Source organism: Aythya marila (assembly GCF_965140915.1).
Source record: "Aythya marila genome assembly, chromosome: 2".
Taxonomy (NCBI): Eukaryota; Metazoa; Chordata; class Aves; order Anseriformes; family Anatidae; genus Aythya; species Aythya marila.
The window spans coordinates 473,130-491,890 of record NC_139043.1 but is presented as its reverse complement, the minus strand read 5'-3'; the positions used below and the strand labels follow the sequence as shown (position 1 = coordinate 491,890).

Sequence of the window (18,761 nt, the reverse complement as noted above, 5' to 3'; positions counted from 1 at the left end):
GCCCCCCCCCGAGTCCCGGCAGTGCTGCGGAACCCCTGGCCGGACAGACCCGGCCGGGCCCCCCCGGGGCACCCCGCTCTGTCCCCGCCGCGCCCCCCCACTCCCGTGGGGTTTGAGCCCCACTCCCGGGACCCCCCGGGACCACCCGCCCCCCCCACCCCCTGCCCCCCGGGGTCCTCTCGCCCCGCTCGGAGCATCCCCGCGGGTACCCGACGGGACCCCCACATTTCCCTCCCCCGCCCAGTGTGTCCCCCCCGGCCTGCGCCCCCTAAACCGTGGCGGGGCCCCCGTAGGGTGCCCTGCGAGGGGGGGCCGGCAGCGGCCGGGCGGCATCAATGGCAGGAACTGGGTGGGGGCCCGGCCGGGGGGGGGCCGGGGCGCACCTCCGGATGTCCGCCGGGGGGCCAGGGGGGCGCGGGGCCGTGGGCACCCACGGGGGGCACCGCGACCACCCCCCCACGGCAGCGCCGCGGCTCCCCGGGGGGTCTCCCGAGCGCGACCCTTGCCCCGCCGCGTCCCGCGTGGGTCCCGCGTGGGGTCCGCGGCAGCAGCGGGGGGGGGGGGGGCCCCCCCCGTGTCCGCTCCCCCCTCCCCACGCGGCCGGGCTCGGGCGGGCGCCGTCCACCGCGCGCCCCGCGCGCGGGGTCCCGCGGCCCCGCGCCCACGCCCCCGCCGCCGTCCCGCGTGGCGGCCGCCCCCTGACGCGCGGGGAGGGGGGCACGGCTCCCCCCGCGCCTTATCCCCGCCGGAGGAAGCGGCCGAACCCTGCCCGGCGGCTCAGTGGCGGCGCGATGGGGAACCTGCCGGCCGTGCTGCCCGGCGCTGCCCGCTCCTGCGGCCTCGGCCTCTGCTCGCGGCAGCTCAGCCCCGCGCCCGACGAGGGGCCCGGCCCCGATAATAAGGGCAGGTGGGTGCTGGGGGGGGGCACGGGTGGGGGGGGGGCTCGGCGGGACCCCCGTCTCCGTCCGCTGTCCGGGACGGTTCTCACGGGGACGGCCCCGGGGGTGCCCTCGCCCCACGGAGCCGCGGCCCCACGGGAGACGTGGACGTGGTGGGACGGGGGGCGCAGCCACGGGAACCCCCCCGTTCGCTCCCCTGCCCTCGCTGCCCCACGGCGTGCCCGGGGCTGTCCCGCTGCCACCCCCCTGCCCCACGGCACCCGTGGGACGCGTGGGAGCCCAAGGGGGCGAGCTGGGGAGGGTGGGACGTGGGGATGGGACACGGGGGGTGAACGGGGATGGGACGTGAGCCGTGTCGGGACAGGGGGGGACACCGCAGCCCCCGTGGGGACAGGATGGCGTTAACCCCTTCGGGTGGCGGGGCCCGGCTCTGACTCACGCCTATTGTTCACACTCGCACGCACGAGGCCGAGGAACGCCCCAAGCCAGCACCAGCTCCTCACCCCACGCCTGTCCCACACCCCACGGGGGCCCGGGGACACCGAGGGCAGAGGGGTGTGGGAGATGCCCCCCCTCACCCCAGCACCGCGCCCCATTGCCCTCAGTACCCCCCTGCCACCCCCTCTCCAGCCTGTCCCCCTCATCCCCATCCCCTGGGGGGCCGGGAGGGTCCCCAAGCATCGGAGCCACGGGGCTGAGCGTGGGGAGGGGTCCCCAGGCTCAGGGCTGCCTCCCCCCAGCCCGGTGCCCGTGCGCCCCACGGAGCCCACGCGCTTCGCCCGGCTGAAGAACTGGGAGACCGGGAGCATCGCCTACGACACGCTCTGCGCCCAGGCCGAGCAGGTGGGGGCCGGGGTGGGGGCTTGGGGGGCCTGTGGGGTGCGGGGCCGGGCCGGTGCCCCCGCGGATCCCAGCCTCTGCCACCCCCCCAGGAGCTGCCGTGCTCGGGGCGGCGCTGCCTGGGCTCCCTGGTGCTGCCCAAGCAGCTGCCGGCCCCCGGCACCGAGGGTGCCCGCAGCGGCCCCGAGCTGCTGGCCCTGGCCCGGGACTTCATCAACCAGTACTACGCGTCCATCCGGCGGTGAGTGCGGCCGGGGGTCTGCCCCACAGCACCCCACAGCCCTGTCCCTGCTCCATGGCACCCCACAGCCCCAACCCATCCCCGTTTCAGGGCACCCCACAGCCCCGTCCCCATCCCCACCCCACAGCACCCCACAGCCCATCTCTGTCCCAGAGCACCCCACAGCCCCATCCCCGCCCTAGAGCACCCCACAGCCCTGTCCCCATCCCCGTTACAGGGCACCCCACAGCCCCAAACATGCCCAAGGGCACCCCACAGCCCCATCCCCATCCCCACCCCACAGCCCAGCCCAACCCCACAGCACACAAGTCCTCATCCCTGCCTGGGGCACCAAAACACCCCTTCCCCTCCCCAAAGCCCCCACTTGGAGCTGGGAGCTCCAAGGACACTGCCTCCCCCTCCTGCCTGTGCCCCCCTCGCTGCACCCTGAGCATCCCAAGCCCCCAGGGTCCCCCCCCCATCTCCGGGCTGCCCCCCAAACCGGTGTTGGGTTGAGCTGAGTGGGTGCCCGCAGGGACAACTCCCCGGCGCACGCGCAGCGGCTGCGGGACGTGGAAGCAGCCATCGAGGCCACGGGCACCTACCAGCTGCTGGAGCCCGAGCTGATCTTTGGGGCCAAGCAGGCCTGGCGCAACGCCGCCCGCTGCGTCGGCCGCATCCAGTGGAACAAGCTGCAGGTGAGGGTGGGCGCAGCCCCACCGGGCTGGAGGGGCGCCCCGGGGTCGGGCATGCTGTGGGGCTGGGGATGGAGGAGGCAGCGGCACCCCCTGCCCCACAGGTGTTTGATGCCCGGGACTGCGCCAGCGTGGGGGAGATGTTCGGGTTCCTCTGCACCCACATCCAGTACGCCACCAACCGCGGCAACATACGGTGAGAGGGAGCACCAACGGGGGTGGGGTGGGGTGGGGTGGGATGGAGATGGGGATGGGGATGGGGATGGGATGGGGATGGGATGGGATGGGATGGGGATGGGATGGGGATGGGGATGGGGATGGGGATGGGATGGGGATGGGATGGGGATGGAGATGGGGATGGGGTGGGGACAGCAATGAGGACCTGGGGGGCCGTTTGGTGACCTCCCCCCTCTCTGCAGGTCGGCCATCACCATCTTCCCCCAGCGGGTGCCGGGCCGGGGCGATTTCCGCATCTGGAACTCGCAGCTGATCCGCTACGCCGGGTACCGGCAGCCCGACGGCTCCGTGCTGGGCGACCCGGCCAACGTGGACATCACCGAGGTGGGGGCCCGGGGCCACCCTGCTGCCCCGGCACTGGGTGAGGGCACCGCAGCCCCCCCCCTAATACCTCCTGCACCCCCAGCTCTGCGTGCACTACGGCTGGAGCCCGGGGAACGGCCGCTTCGACGTGCTGCCCCTGCTGCTGCAGGGCCCCGACGAGGCCCCCGAGCTCTTCCCCCTGCCGCCGGAGCTGGTCCTCGAGGTGCCCCTCACGCATCCCACGTGAGTGGGTCCGGGCCCCCCCGTGTCCCCTGCCCGTGGATCGGGGGCTGCCCCAACGCGTGGGCACGGCCACGGGTTTGGGGACGGGGTGGGGGCTCCTCGTGCTCATCCCAGCGCAGCCCTGGAGCAGGGGGCAGGAGTGGGGACGGGAGGAGGGGGTGGAGGTGGGGGGTCTGCGATGGGGGCCGGTGTGGGACCCTGGGCTGCATCCCCCTCCCCACGCAGGCTGGAGTGGTTCGGGGAGCTGGGGCTGCGCTGGTACGCGCTGCCCGCCGTCTCCAACATGCTGCTGGAGATCGGGGGGCTGGAGTTCCCCGCGGCCCCCTTCAACGGCTGGTACATGAGCAGCGAGATCGGCACCAGGAACCTGTGCGACAGCCACCGCTACAACCTGCTGCAGGTGAGCGCCGCGGCGCCACGGGGCTGGGGGGGGAGCTGGGGGCCGGGGGGGGTCCCAACGAGCCTGCGCCCCCCCGACAGGAGGTGGCCCTGCGCATGGGGCTGGACACGCGCAAGACCTCGTCCCTCTGGAAGGACAAAGCCGCCGTGGAGGTGAACATCGCCGTGCTGCACAGCTACCAGGTGGGCTGGCACGGCCGGGGGCACCGCGGCCTCGGGGGGCTGGTGCTGGGGGCACAGCCGGGGGGACACCCCCGGGGCACGGCTTGTGCCCGGGGGATTGGCCACCGCCTGCCCCCTGTCCCCGCAGGTCGCCAAAGTGACCATCGTGGACCACCACGCGGCCACCGAGTCCTTCGTGAAGCACATGGAGAACGAGCTGCGGACGCGGGGGGGGTGCCCGGCCGACTGGGTCTGGATCGTGCCCCCCATCTCGGGCAGCCTCACCCCCGTCTTCCACCAGGAGATGGTCAACTACCAGCTCTGCCCCACCTTCCGCTACCAGGTGCGCACAGACCCTTCCCCTTCCCCTTCCCCTTCCCCTTCCCTTCCCCTTCCCCTTCCCCTTCCCCTTCCCCTTCCCCTTCCCCTTCCCCTTCCCCTTCCCCTTCCCCTTCCCCTTCCCCTTCCCCTTCCCCTTCCCCTTCCCCACCCCATCCCCTTCCCCTTCCCCTTTCCCCTTCCCCACCCCACAGGTCCTTCCCCACTCCTGACCCCTCCACCCACCCGCAGCCCGACGCCTGGAAGGTCTACGTCTCCAAAGGCACCACCGTCACCCGGAGGAAGACCTTCAAGGAGGTGGCCAAGTAGGTGGCAGCCCCGGGAGGGCGCGGGGGCCGGGGCAGGGCCGGCGCTGAGCCTCTCGGCCCCGCAGCGCGGTGAAGATCTCGGCCAAGCTGATGGGGCACGTGATGGCGCGGCGCGTGAAGGCCACCATCCTGTACGCCACCGAGACCGGCAAGTCGCGCACCTACGCCTGGAGCCTCTGCCAGCTCTTCCGACGAGCCTTCGACCCCAAGGTGGGCAGAGGGGACTGGGGGGGACGGGGGAGTGCAGGGGGGGGCCCGGCCATCGGAGCCCATCCTGCTCGCCACCCCGCAGGTGGTGTGCATGGACGAGTACGACATCGTGTCCCTGGAGCACGAGACCCTGGTGCTGGTGGTGACCAGCACCTTCGGCAACGGGGACCCGCCGGAGTGCGGGGAGGTGAGGGGCAGGGAGGGGATGGGATGGGGACGGGATGGGGACGGGATGGGGATGGGGATGGGATGGGGATGGGGATGGGATGGGGATGGGATGGGATGGGGATGGGATGGGGATGGGGATGGGATGGGGATGGGGATGGGATGGGGATGGGATGGGATGGGGATGGGATGGGGATGGGATGGGATGGGATGGGATGGGGATGGGGATGGGGATGGGATGGGATGGGATGGGGATGGGATGGGGACGGGATGGGGACAGGGATGAGATGGGGATGGGATGGGGACAGAACGGGGATAGGGCCGTGACCTGTGCCTCCCCACAGAGCTTCTCCAAGGCGCTGATGGAGATGTCCTCGCCCTACACCAGCGCCTCGCAGGCTGAGCCGCCCAAGTGAGCGTGGGGGCCACGGGTGTCCCTGTCCCCCCCCCTGCTATGGGGACAGCTCCCCCTGCCTGTCCCGGGCACTGGGAGCCCCCCACCCTGCTCACACCACCCCCCACAGGAGCTACAAGCTGCGCTTCAACAGCGTCTCGCAGTCGGACCAGCTCGTGGCCTCCTGGAAGAGGAAAAGACGGCAGCTGAGCAACACGGACAGTGCGGGAACACTGGGGGCACTGCGGTACGGGGACGGGGACGGGGGGGGGGGGGGGATGGGATGGGGATGGGATGGGGATGGGATGGGGATGGGGATGGGGATGGGATGGGGATGGGGATGGGATGGGGATGGGGATGGGGATGGGGATGGGATGGGGATGGGATGGGGATGGGGATGGGATGGGGATGGGATGGGGATGGGGATGGGATGGGGATGGGATGGGATGGGGATGGGGATGGGGTTGGGGTGATGACCCCTTCCCCCTCTGGAGTAGGGACGTGTCCATGGGCACCCCCCAGGCCCCCATGGCAGAGTGGGTCTGGGGGCACCCCGCTCAGTGCCCCCCCAATACCTCCAGGTTCTCCGTCTTCGGGCTGGGGTCCCGGGCGTACCCCCACTTCTGCGCCTTCGCGCACGCGGTGGACACGCGGCTGGAGGAGCTGGGGGGGGAGCGCATCCTGCCCATGGGCGAGGGGGACGAGCTGTGCGCGCAGGAGGAGTCCTTCCGCACGTGGGCCAAGCTCGTCTTCCAGGTCAGCGGGGAGGGGGCCCACGGGGCAGGGACCCCCAGGGCTGGACCTGGCGCCCACCTCTGGCCCTGCTGCCCCCCCCCAGGCCGCCTGCGAGACCTTCTGCGTGGGGGACGGGGCGGAGGCGGCGGCCGAGGAGATCTTCGCCCCCCAGCAGGGCTGGAAGCGCCAGAAGCACCGGCTGGCCGTGCAGCCCGAGGCCACCGACATCCTCACCGGTACCGTGCGCCCCACGGAGCCCTGGCACGGGCCCACCCCCACCAGCCCCCTGCGGGACCCTCCCCCAGATCTGGGACCCCCACGACGGCCAAGCCCACCCCAGTCCCAGGGCCCCCAGCCGGACTCCCTATGGCCAATATTGGACCCCTACCACAAGCAGCACCCCAGCCCCCAGCCCCTGCAGCCCCCCTGCAGCCCCCAACCCCAATGACCCCCAGCCAGCCCCCCAGGCGCTGCTGCAGCCCCCACCCCTACCACGTCCTGGCACCCCTCCCCATATCTCCCCCCCCAGCTCCTCCGACCCCCATCCACCCCCCTGAGCCCCCATCCCCACTGACACCCCCTCCCCGCAGGGCTGGCCCACGTGCACAAGCGCAAGGTGTTCCCGTGCACGGTGCTGTCGGTGGAGAACCTGCAGAGCGAGGCGTCCAGGTGAGCCCTGCGCCCCCGTCACCCCCCCAGCCCCATTGGGGACCCCTTGCCCACGCTGTGCCCTGTCCCCCCCCCCCTCCACAGCCGTGCCACCATGCTGGTGCGCCTGGATGCCGCGGGGCAGCCCGAGCTGCAGTACCTGCCCGGGGACCACCTCGGCGTCTTCCCCGCCAACCGCCCCGAGCTGGTGCAGGAGCTGCTGGAGCGCGTGGAGGACCCGCTGCCCGCCGATGAGCCCGTCCTGGTGGAGGTCCTGGAGAAGGACAGCAGTGGTAGGGCCCCCGGGGACGGTCCCCAGAGACCCCGCGTGGGGGCTGCACCCGCAGCGGGACCCCCACCGGGGCTGACTGGGAACGGGGTGGCTCCTGATGTCCGACCGTGCCACGCTCCTTCCTGGGGAGAGCACCCCTCCTTCCCCACCCCATCCCCATCCCCATCCCATCTCCATTCCTATCCCCATACCCATCCCTATCCCCTTCCTCATCCCCATCCCCCTCCCATCCACATTCCCTTCCCCATCCCCTTCCCAATCCCAATCCTCATCCCCTTCCCCATCCCTTCTCTTCCTCTTCCCCTTCTTCATCCCCCTTCCACATCCCCTTCCCCTCCCCTATTCCCTTCCCCATCCCTTTCCCCATCCCCATCCCCATCCCCATCCCCATCCCCATTCCCTTCATGATCCCCATGCCCATCCCCATTCTCTTCCTCATCCCCTATCCACATCCCGTTCCCCATCCTCATCCCCTTCCCCATCCCCTCTTTTCCTCTCCCCCTTCCACATCCCCTCTCCCTCCTCTATCCCCTTCCCCATCCCCGTCCCTGCCCCTGTCCCCCCGTCCCCGTCCCCGCGCCCACCCCCCGCTGTCCTGCAGGCAGGTTCCCCGGCCACAAGTCGAGCTGGGTGCCGCAGAGCCGCCTGCCCCCCTGCACCCTGCAGCAGGCGCTCACCTTCTTCCTGGACATCACGGCCCCCCCGAGCCCCCAGTTCCTGCAGCTCCTGGCCACGCTGGCGCAGGAGCCGGCCGACCGCGAGCGCCTGCAGCAGCTCAGCCAGGTTGGGGCCGGGGGGGCTGGGGGGGGACGGGGCTGGTGCTGGGGGTGGGGGCAGTGGTGGGTGCTGGGCTGCTGGGACCCTGATGGGCTGGGTGCTGGGATATGGGGATACTGGGATGCTGGGATGCTGGATATGGGGATGCTGAGATATGGGGATACTGGGATATTGGGATGCTGGGATATGGGGATACTGGGATACTGGGATGCTGGATATGAAGATACTGGGATGCTGGGATATTGGGATGCTGGGATGCTGGATATGGGGATATTGGGATACTGGGATATTGGGATTCTGAGATAGTGGGATGTTGGATACTGGGATCCCAGGATACTGGATGCTGGATACTGAGATGCCAAGATATTGGGATGTTGGATATTGGGATGCTGGATATTGGATGCTGGATAGTGGATGCTGAGATACTGGGATGCTGAATGCTGGATACTGGGATCCTGGGATATTGGGATGCTGAGATACAGGGAAGCTGAGATACTGGGATGCGGAGATACTGGATGCTGAATACCGGGGTGCTGAATACTGGGGCAGTGAACATGGGGATCCTAGGATACTGGGATGCTGAGATACTGGGATGCTGGATAGTGGGATGCTGGATACTGGATGATGGATACTGGGATGCTGGATACTGGGATGCTGAGGTATTGGGATGCTGGATATTGGGATGATGGATACTGGATGATGGATACTGGGATGCTGAGATACTGGGATCCTGGGATATTGGGATGCTGAGATACTGGGAAGCTGAGATACTGGGATGCTGGATAGTGGGATCCCAGGACACTGGGACCCCGGGACACAGGGCTGCCGGATACTGGGCTGCTGTGGTGCCGGGCTGCAGGGACAGGGGCACCCTGCTGGCGGGGTCCCTGCGCGTGTCCCAGCGGTGCGTGCTGCAGGACGCCCGTCTGTACGAGGACTGGAAGTGGTTCCGCTGCCCCACGCTGCTGGAGGTGCTGCAGGAGTTCCCCTCGGTGGGGCTGCCGGCGCCCCTGCTGCTCACCCAGCTGCCGCTGCTGCAGCCGCGCTACTACTCCATCAGCTCCGCGCCCGGCCCCTGCCCCGGACAGATCCACCTCACCGTGGCCGTCGTCACCTACCACAGCGAGAGTGAGCAGGGATGGGGACGGGGACGGGGACAGGGGTGGGGGGGACAGGGGCTCGGTGATGGTGCCCCCCAGCCCCGTGGCTGCTGCGTGGCACCAGGGCACCACCAGACTTCAGGGAACCTCCAAATCCCTGGGGTACCTCCAGGTCCCCAGGGCACCATCAGCGCCCCTGGGGCACCTTGGGGTCCCCCAAGGAATTTCCACCCCCACCAGGGCACCGCCAGTCCCTGGGAAACCTCCTTGTGCCTGGGGTACCTTGGGGTCCCCAGGGCACCACCAGTCCCCAGGGAACCCCCCCATCCTGGAGGTACTGCAGGGTCCCCAAGGCACTGCCACTCTCTGGGCACCTCAGGGTCCCTCAAGGAGTTTCCATGCCCCTAGGGCACCACCAGTCCCCGGGGAACCCCCCAAATCCCTGGGGTACCTTGTGGTCCCCAGGGTGCCACTAGCCCCTGGGCAATCTTGGGGTCCCCCAAGGAATTTCCACACCCCCCAGGGCACCGCCAGTCCCCAGGTACCCCGGGGTCCCACCCTGCCCAGCCCCTCCTCACAGCCCGGGGGTCCCAGCAGCCGTCCCCACGGCCCCGTGCAGCCCCCGTGTCCCACGGCACGGCACTGCGGGTCCCAGCCCCCAGCCCCACCGTGGGGCTGCCCGGGCCGGGGTCCGCGTGCCAGGGCCGTGCCTCTCGCCCGCAGACGGCCAGGGCCCGCTGCACCACGGCGTCTGCTCCACGTGGCTGGCGCGGCTGCAGCCCGGGGACACGGTGCCCGCCTTCATCCGCGGGTGAGGGACCACGGCACCGCGCCCCCAGCCCCAAAACGCGTTTCCCTGCGTGCCTCCGGGCCATCACCCCCAAAACTACATCCCCCAGAATGCCTCGATGCTATAACCCACCAAACTACATTTCCCAGCATGCCCTGGTCCTATAGCCCCTGAACTACATTTCCCAGCATGCCTCAGGTCCCAGCCCCCAAAACTACATTTCCCAGCACGCCCTGGTGCCTCAGACCCTCCCCAAACTCCATTCCCCAGTACGTCTTGGTGCTCCCAAAATTCCACCTCCCAGCATGCCTCGGTGCTCCGCCCCTCCCCAAACTACATTTCCCAGCATTCCTCGGTGCCCTCCACCCCAAATCCACCTTTCCGTGCCCCCCCCAGCCCAAGCCCGCTGTCCCCGAGCCCTCCCCCAGCGCCTTTCCTCCCGTCCCCTCCCCGGACTACATCTCCCAGCATGCCCCGCGCTCCCCGTCCTACACCCCCCGGGACTACATCTCCCGGCGTGCCCCGCGCCCGCCGGACTGACCCCGCCCCCTCCCTGCTAACCCCGCCCCCGTCCGTCTGGTCCCGCCCCGTGTGACCCCGCCCCTCCCGTCTGACCCCCCCGTCTGGCCCCGCCCCCTCCGTCTGGCCCCGCCCCTCCCGTCTGACCCCGCCCCTCCCGTCTGGCCCCGCCCCCCGCAGCGCCCCCTCGTTCCGGCTGCCCCCCGCGGCGGACGCCCCGTGCATCCTGGTGGGACCCGGCACCGGCGTGGCGCCCTTCCGCAGCTTCTGGCAGCACCGCATGCACCAGCTGCAGGACGCGGGTGCGGCACCGGGACGGCGGGCGGGGGGACACCGGGACACCACGCGGGGGGACACCAGGGCACCGGGACATGGGGACACCACAGGGGGGACACGGGGACACCATGCGTGGGAACATGGGGGCACTGGGACATGGGGACATGGAGCATGGGGACACTTTGGGAGCAAGGGGATGTTGGGTGGGGGCACATGGGGACACCAGGACATTGGGACACTGTGTGTGGGAACACCGTGCATGGGACATCATACATGGAGACACCGCAGGGGGCAATGGGACATCAGGTGGAGGGACGTGGGGACACCACGCATGGGGATACTGGGGCACCGGGACATGGGGACATCGTGCGTGGGGACATTGGGTTGCAGGGATGCCATTCATGGGGATGTGGGACACCGTGCATGGGGACATGGGACACTGTGCATGGGGACACGGGGACACTGTGCATGGGGATATGGGGGCACCAGGACATGGGGACATGGTGCATGGGGACACTTTGGGAGCAAGGGGACTTCGGGTGGGGGCACGTGGGGACACCATGTGTATGGATATGGGGGCACCAGGACATTGGGACACCATGCGTGGGGACACCGTGCACAGGGACACCAAAATGGGCAATGGGACATTGGTTGAAGGGACATGAGGACACCACGTGTGGGGATACTGGGGCACCGGGACATGGGGACATCGTGCATGGGGACATGGGACACTGGGACACCGTGCATGGGGCCACACAAGCGCTGTGCATGTGGACATGGGATGCGGGACCACCATGCCTGGGGACACTGGGACATTGGGCACAGGGCTGCGGGGATGTGGGCACATAGGGCCAGGGAGGGGTGGGCGCGGGGCTGTGGTGGCAGTGGGGTGCGGGACGGGGGGCGCGGGGCTCGGGGGGGTGCTGCAGCCGGGTGCTGCCCCCGCAGGCGGCCCCCTGGGCAGCATGGTGCTGGTGTTCGGGTGCCGCTCGTCCGCGCTGGACCACATCTACCGGCAGGAGATGGAGGAGGCGCGGGAGCGGGGGGCCCTCAGCCAGGTCCTCACCGCCTTCTCCCGGGAGCCCGACACCCCCAAGGTGGGACGGGGACAGAGAGCGGGGACAGGGAGGGGGTGGAGGTGGGGGCCAGGGCGAGACAGGGACAGGAATGGGATGGGGACGGGGACAGGGCTGGGGGCGCACAGAGGGAGGGAGGCAGGGCTGGTTGGGGACATGGGGGGACAGGGACACGGGGATGGGGACGGGGGCCATGCGGGGGTCTCAGCCAGCCCCGCGCCCCCAGGCCTACGTGCAGGACGTGCTGCGGACGCAGCTGGCGGAGGAGGTGCACCGGGTGCTGTGCCAGTGCGCCGGGCACATGTACGTGTGCGGGGACGTGACGATGGCCACCGAGGTGCTGCAGACCGTGCAGCACATCCTGGTGCAGCAGGCCGGCATGACGCTGGGGCAGGCGGGGGACTTCATCAGCGAGCTGCGGGTAAGGGACTGGGGGGGCACGGGGACGGGGAGGACCCGGGGAGGGTGCCCGGAGCCGCTGTGCCCACCGCCCGCTCCCCGCAGGACAAGAACCGGTACCACGAGGACATCTTCGGCCTCACCTTCCGCACGCAGGAGGTGGCGTTCCGCATCCGCAGCCAGTCCTTCTCCATGCAGGAGCGCCGGCACCCGCGCCCGGCCCCCTGAGCACGCCGGGGACCCCCCCGTGCCCCCCCCTGCTGCTGCCCCCCCGCTGCAGGCAGCGCCCGCCCCCGGTAAAGGTTTAGTTTTTGATAACCCCGTACGGCGTCCTGCGTCCCGGGGGGGCTCTGGTGGGGCTGGGGGTGGCAGGGTGGGGGGGACAAGGAGTGGGTTGGGGTCCGGGCACCCCCAGGGGGCACGGCGCACCCCGGCGGGGCAGCACACGCAGCGCTCTCCAGCACAGCCAGTCTGTAAACCTTTATTTGCCCCTGGGGCTCCCGGGGCCGAGGGGGGGGGTCCTGCGTCACCCCAGGCTTGGCCACGGCGGTGGGGGGGCCCCGGCACGGGTGGGCAGCGAGGACGGCAGCAGCCCCGGGTGCGCCGTGCCCCCCGTATAAATATAGCACCTGGTGGGGCCGGCTGCCCCCGGCAGCGCCCCAGCCCCACGCCGCAGGCCAGGCACCGGCACGGAGGCGCAGCCACGCGGGGGTCCCCACGGTCGGGCCCCCGGCTGCAGCAGGCGGCGTTGAGTGGCCCCACGGCCCCCAGGGCCCGGCCGCCCCCTCCAGCAGCTCCCCCGGGCCGGGGGGGGGCCGGGCGCTGTCGGTGCACCCAGGAACCTGCGGGGAAAGGGGGCCGTCAGGGGCACCCTGCGGCACGTGCACCCCATAGGGCCGGGCCCCGGGGGGGCTGAGCCTCCCCCCATCACTCACCGGCGCAGCGGGCAGCTAGCCCGTCGTCTGCTCCTCTTCCTCCTCCTCCTCCTCCTCCTCTTCCTCGGCCCAGCCTCCCAGCGGCATCTCCCGGAGCTCCCGGAGCTGAGCCTGCGAGGCGCGGGCGGCCGAGCCTGGTGCAGGGCAGGGTCAGGGCACGCTGCGCCCCACGGCCCCCAAAGTGTGGGGCCGGGGGAGCCCCCCAGACACCCCCAGCTCGGCCCCACGGGCACTGGGGCCAGCACACGGCACCCCACGGCACTCACCTGCGGTCACGGAGGGCTGCTTGGGAGCCCCTGCAGCCACCCACAGCCCCACGGCCAGGGGCGCAGGGCCCTGCTGCTGCTGCTGGTGGAGCTGGGGGGGGGACAGGCAGTCACCGCTCGCTGCCCCCCCGGGGGGGACACACAGCGCGGGGCTGGGCTGGTGGGGTGGGGGGCTCGTGGCAACACCCAGCCAGGCGCAGGGTGGGGGGGCTGCGGCTCAGGGCTGGGGACAGGGGAGGCACTGGGGGGGCCGGGACCTCACCTCGTGCATGTAGATGGCGTGCAGGCTCATCTCGGCCGAGGCCACCTCGGCGAGCACGGCGGAGCGGCTCAGGCTGAGCAGGCGCGACTCACTCAGCAGCAAGCTGCGGGCAGAGCACAAGTACGGGGCTGGCACGGGGCGAGGGCACCCCCCTGCCCCCCACCCTGCCCCACGCCCACCCCCACAGGGCTCCGAGCCCCGGAGGCGCGGCGGCAGCACCTCTCCTCCGGGAGCAGGCGGTCGCTGTGGCAGCCGGGGCTGTCGGCGGAGGGGACGCGCGCCCGCCCGGGCAGCGGGGACGAGAGGGACGCCAGGACGCTGGCGGCGGCGCTGGCCGTGCTGCAGGGCTGGATGAAGCGCCGGTCCCGGGACACCAGCCCGCTGGCGGAGAGGATGGGGCGAGCCAGCACGCTGGCCAGCAAGCCGTCCGGCTGCGGAGACACCGCGGTCAGAGCCACCCGTGCCGTGCCAAATCCCCACCGTGCTGTGCCAAATCTCTGCCATGCCACCCCTCCGATTTCCCAACCCAAGGGGCATGGGTGTCCCCGGTGTGCCGCAGTCCCCATGGAGTACCCACGCCCCACTCACCGCCGTGGCCGAGTCGTCGGAGAGCAGCGAGGTGCCCAGGGGCCCCTCGGCCAGGATGCGCTGGGCGGGTGGCGCGGCGGCCGCGTCCTGCTGCACCTTCTCCTTCAGGTGGCTGAGGAAGAGCTCGCTCTGCGGGGGCGGCTGCCAGCGCGGGTTGGTGATGGCAAAGTGCATCAGCGACAGCTCCGTCTTCCCGTTCTCGGCTTGCTGGTACACCGAGGCCTCCGTCTGCCCCGCCGACAGCCACTGCGGGGGAGCGGGGTGAGCAGGGAGAGCGGGGGGGCAGCGCTCTGCCCGGCCCCCCAGCCCCCCGGCCCCGGCCCCCTCACCTGGGGGTTGCCGTGATTGCGGATGTCGAGCTGGGCGAAGGAGCAGATGTCGCCCACCCCCACCACCTCCACCGTGAAGTTGCGGAAGAAGTCGATGATGTCCAGGGCGCGGGCGGGCAGGGCGAAGATGAGGATGAGGGGGGTGAGGATGGGGCTCAGCAGCTCCTCCAGGATGAAGACCTGCGGGGGCGGGCAGAGGGGGCGTCAGGGGGCAGGAAGGGCCCCCCCCTTGCCGCGGCCGCCGGCCGGCGCTCACCGCCTTGTACTGGAAGAGCTGCGCCATCTCGTTGCGCGTCTCCGACTTGCTGGCGTTGCCCTGCCAGTGGTCGGGCATGTAGTGGATGTGCGCCAGGACGCGCTGCAGCAGCTGCTCCGGGCACCACACCATGTGCTCGTCGGGGATGAAGGACCTGCGGGGCAGGGGTGGGCGTCAGACCCCTGCCAGGCAGCCCTGGTGCCTGCGGGTGGCACGGCACGGCTTGGCACGGTGCACCCACCTGGCCAGCGTGACCACGAGCCCCAGCAGGGTGATGGCGGTGAGGATGTGCTGCACGGTCAGCACGTCCTCGTCGTAGACGGTCAGGACGATGAGCACGGCCAGGATGGAGCCGGCGAAGAAGCCGACGTTCTTGGCCAGCACGGTGAGCAGCGGGCTGGTGAAGGAGTTCATGTACTTGGTGGCCGGCTTGTAGCCGCGGCTCAGGCGCGCCTGCAGCTCGTGGTTGAGCTCGTTGAAGTGGCGCAGGTAGTGGCGGCCGTAGAGCGACCAGCGCCGCGCGCCCAGGCTGCCCGGCTCCCGCTTGATGACCTCGGTGTAGCTGAAGAAGGCGTAGAGCACCTGCCACACCAGCACGAAGGGGCACAGCAGCAGGTTGGCCAGCCCCAGCAGCACCATGGTGCGCGCCAGGCGCTGCGCCAGCTCCAGCCGCGAGCCCGCCCGCTTGTACTGCGGCTGCAGGTTCCACTTGTTCTGGAAGAGCGAGCCGGGGCCCCAGAAGAGGAGCAGCTCCAGGTTGTACTTGAGGCCCTGCGTCAGGAAGACGACGTGGCCCAGCAGGGGCAGGCGGAAGCGGACGGGCAGCAGCGACTTGTTGACCATGGCCACGGTGTAGTTCTTGAAGCGCAGGATGCGGTGGTAGATGTCCAGCTCCGTCAGCTCCTTCTTGTGCACGCACATCTGCTGCTCGCGCTGCAGCGAGATCAGCCGTGCCTGCACCTCCTGCCAGCTGTAGTTGCACAGCCCGTCCTGCGCCCAGGAGAGGCCGGGTCACCGCGGGCACGCCGGCACCACCGCGGCACGGGCGGCCCCGGGGTGCCCGTCCCGGCGGCTCCCCGTCCGGCCCCGCTCACCGAGGGGATGTTGAGGGCCTTGATGTAGAAGGCGCGGATCTCCCAGTAGCTCAGCAGGCTGCACAGCACCTTCACCAGGCGGTACAGCCAGAACACCGCGGCCATCACCAGCAGGAAGATGACCCAGCCGTTGGCGCGGATCCTGGGCGGGCGGGATGGGTACATACGGCTCGGGGGGGGCCCACCGTGTCGCCGTGCCCCCCGTGCCCCCGCTGCTCACCTCTGGGCGCACTGCGGCGCGGGCAGGATGGCGTCGGGCAGCGTCACCTTGCTGCGCTCCGGGGCTGGCACCTGGCTGTGGTTGAGCGGGCGGTTGGCGAAGAGGACGTCGTACTCCACGCAGCACAGCAGGAAGGTGCTGAAGGTGACGACAAACAGGAACTGCCTGGGGGGGCACGGGGCTCAGATGGATGCGGAGGGGGCACAATGACAGCTCCCACCCCGTGGTGGCACTTACACCAGCTCGAAGAGGTCGGAGAGCATCATGCAGGCGAAGCCGTTCTTCTGGTGGAAGTGGTAGATGTTGGGCGCGCGTTAAGGAATGTGCCCGGGGTGCTGCCCCCCCCCTTCACCTCCCCACCCCCCCGCAGGCGGGCACGAGGCCCAGCAAGGATATCTTGGTGAAGAAATTATCCAGGTTCTTGATGTGGTGCCAGGAGTCTGGCGGGAGAGAAAAACACCGGGGGGGGGGCTCAGCCGGGGCCACGTCTCCGGCCGCCCCCCCCGTGCCGATGGGGGTGCCCCCACCTTGCAGCCCCTCGGTGACGTGCACCAGCAGCTCCTCCTCGCCGGGGGGGGAATCCTCCTCGTAGTCCTCCAGCCGGTGGTACTCGGCCTGCGCTGCCATCGCTGCCTACGGCTGTGCCGCCTGCGTGGGGTGGGATGGGGATGGGATGGGACAGGACGGGACGCGTGCGCTGGCACCGGAGAGCCCCTGGCACGGGACCCCCGGCTATGGGGTGGGGATGGAGCCCCCACCCAGCCCAGCCCCGCAGGGGTGCTGTGCCGTGCCGCACTGAGCCGTGCCGCGCCAGGCTGAGCTGTCTGCCCCGGGGCCGGGCGCAGGAAATGCCGGGGAGGCCACGGAGCGCCGCCCGCGTGCCCCGAATTCGGGTGGCCTGAGCTGGCCCCGCACCGCAGCTGCGGGCACGGCCCCGGGCAGGGCCAGGCCGTCGGTCCCGTCCCACCGGCCGGACCACCGCCGGCACCCGGACCTGCTCCCTGCGGTGCCAGCGGGGGCTCAGCTGCACCCAGCATGGGGTGGTCCCGGCCCCGTGGCAGCGAGCACCCCACAGCCCGCAGGGGTGGCCGGGACCAGGGCCCAGCACCGTGCCCTGCAGTCGGTTGGTGCCCAGGAAAGGACGGGACCCCTGTAACCCCCCCATAGGATAGGACCCTAGAACCCTTGGGGAAGGATGGGGCCCCTGTAAGTCCCACAAGTAGGATGGGACCCCCCATAACCTAAGGCAAGATGGGATCCCCAGACCCCTTGGAGAAGGATGGGACTCCTAGAACCTGGGGCAGGATGGGAGCCCCCATAACCCTCCCTAATAGGATGGCACCCCCAGACCCTTTAGGGTCGGATGGGACACCCATAAACCCTGAGGCAGGATGGGGTCCCCCTTAACCCTCTGAGATCAGATGGGACCCCAGACCTCTTAGGGACGGATAGGGACCCCATAGGTCCCCAAGCAGGCTGGGACCCCCAGAACCCCATGGAGGGGACAGGCCCCCTGACCCATTGGGGTAGGATGGGATGCCCCTAACCTAGGGCAGGATGGGGTCCCCCTTAACCCTCCCAGACAGCACAGGACCCCAGATCCCTTCAGGAAGAACACGACCCCATAAACACCCAGGCAGGACGGGACCCCCAACCCTTTGGGGCAGGGTGGGACCCCCGGACTCCCGCAGCAATCCAGACCCCTGTTCCCTTGGGATCCCCCCCACCCCTGGGGGCAGGCCGTGCCGTGCCCCCCCCCAGCCCCATACCGCCGCTCGGCTCCCGCTGCTGCTCCCCCGCCGCCGGTGCCACGCGTGGGGCCGAGCCCGGCCCGGCCGCAGGTGAAGCCGCGCGGCCCCGCCCCGCCCGGGGCTGACTCACGGGGCCGGGGCCGGGGCCGTGATTCAGCACCGGGGGCCCGGGGTGGGGGGGGAGCCCCGGAGAGGGGGGGGGGGAGGCCGGGACGCGCTGTCCCCGCGCTGCCCCCCGGCATCGGGTGTCCCCGCGCGCCCCCCCCCGCCCCTGCTGTCCAAAAATAGCCGGGGGGACAAAAATAGCCGGGGGCAGCGTAAACACCGAGGGGGAGGGTGCTGAGGGGTGCACGGCCGGGACCGGGACCCCCGCCCCCCCGGAGCCACCCCCGTCCACGCGTGGTCCCACGGGACACGCGGGAGCCCCGGGACGCGCCCCTGCGGGACTCGCTGTCCCCACGGCACCCCCCCGGTGCCGCCGCCCCCCCCCCGCCCCGCCGCGACCCCCCGGGACACGCGCGCCCTCCTTGGCCACGGCCCCGGGACACGCGTGGGGACCCCAGAGCCGGGTGGGCTTGGGCACCGGGCCCAGGCAGCGGGGCCGAGGCGGGGGCAGCGCCCGGGCCCCGTCCCGGTGTCCCCGTGTCCCCGGGTGCCCGCGTCGCGGTGTCCCCGTGTCCCCGTCCCCGGGCTCACCTGGCGGCCCCGCCGTCCTCCCCGCTGGGCGCTCACACGGCCCCGCGCCCCCCCCGGGACCGGGTCTGCGCCCCCCGGCCGGGCATGGCCGCACCGGCACCGGCACGGGGGGGGCGCCCCGGGGGCTCAGCGGGGCCCGGGAGGGGGTCGGGGTCGGGGTCCGGGCGCGGGGCGCGGAGCGAGTCCCGGTCTCGGTGCCGGTCGCGGGTGGCGGAGGGGGGGTCCCGGCGCGGTGCCACGGGCCGGGGGGCTCCGGTTCGGCCCCGCAGCGCTGGGGCCCGGGCCGCGGTGCTGGGGCTCCGCCCGCCGCTGCCGGGGCCGTCCCTCCGGAGCCCGCC

The 18,761-nt window shown here is 71.3% G+C and overlaps 2 protein-coding genes across 2 annotated transcripts; one reads left to right on the top strand and one right to left on the bottom strand.

Moving 5' to 3' along the window:
- The first annotated feature begins 461 nt into the window (after positions 1–461).
- On the top strand, positions 462–12,348 carry NOS3 (nitric oxide synthase 3). The gene is made up of 26 exons (XM_082752144.1): positions 462–907; positions 1,640–1,742; positions 1,832–1,980; positions 2,495–2,657; positions 2,759–2,850; positions 3,074–3,215; positions 3,298–3,437; positions 3,663–3,837; positions 3,918–4,019; positions 4,147–4,341; positions 4,569–4,642; positions 4,711–4,855; positions 4,938–5,042; positions 5,365–5,432; positions 5,545–5,661; positions 5,996–6,170; positions 6,253–6,385; positions 6,740–6,818; positions 6,903–7,090; positions 7,691–7,872; positions 8,784–8,994; positions 9,690–9,777; positions 10,456–10,577; positions 11,500–11,648; positions 11,854–12,048; positions 12,132–12,348. The coding sequence occupies exons 1-26, from the start codon at positions 792–794 to the stop codon at positions 12,252–12,254; spliced, it is 3,531 nt and encodes a 1,176-aa protein (XP_082608270.1). The 5' UTR covers positions 462–791; the 3' UTR covers positions 12,255–12,348.
- A 143-nt stretch (positions 12,349–12,491) lies between these two features.
- On the bottom strand, positions 12,492–18,726 carry ATG9B (autophagy related 9B). The gene is made up of 15 exons (XM_082752145.1): positions 18,424–18,726; positions 16,504–16,624; positions 16,373–16,416; positions 16,214–16,278; positions 15,977–16,141; positions 15,757–15,898; positions 14,904–15,652; positions 14,663–14,816; positions 14,407–14,586; positions 14,078–14,323; positions 13,709–13,920; positions 13,490–13,592; positions 13,228–13,318; positions 12,962–13,095; positions 12,492–12,868 (listed from the first exon to the last, which is right to left on the bottom strand). The coding sequence occupies exons 2-14, from the start codon at positions 16,601–16,603 to the stop codon at positions 12,977–12,979; spliced, it is 2,370 nt and encodes a 789-aa protein (XP_082608271.1). The 5' UTR covers positions 16,604–16,624; positions 18,424–18,726; the 3' UTR covers positions 12,492–12,868; positions 12,962–12,976.
- Positions 18,727–18,761: the final 35 nt, after the last annotated feature.

What these genes read in the sequence shown, in the direction of transcription:
- NOS3 (XM_082752144.1), top strand. Translation starts at nt 792, where the DNA reads ATGGGGAACCTGCCGGCCGTGCTGCCCGGCGCTGCCCGCTCCTGCGGC. An exon ending in CCAACGTGGACATCACCGAG is followed by an intron (nt 3,216 to 3,297) that starts GTGGGGGCCCGG and finishes CTGCACCCCCAG; the next exon opens with CTCTGCGTGCACTACGGCTG. An exon ending in GCCCCACCTTCCGCTACCAG is followed by an intron (nt 4,342 to 4,568) that starts GTGCGCACAGAC and finishes ACCCACCCGCAG; the next exon opens with CCCGACGCCTGGAAGGTCTA.
- ATG9B (XM_082752145.1), bottom strand. Translation starts at nt 16,603, where the DNA reads ATGGCAGCGCAGGCCGAGTACCACCGGCTGGAGGACTACGAGGAGGAT. An exon ending in AGCTCTTCCAGTACAAGGCG is followed by an intron (nt 14,587 to 14,662) that starts GTGAGCGCCGGC and finishes CCGCCCCCGCAG; the next exon opens with GTCTTCATCCTGGAGGAGCT. An exon ending in CGCCTGCTCCCGGAGGAGAG is followed by an intron (nt 13,593 to 13,708) that starts GTGCTGCCGCCG and finishes CTCTGCCCGCAG; the next exon opens with CTTGCTGCTGAGTGAGTCGC.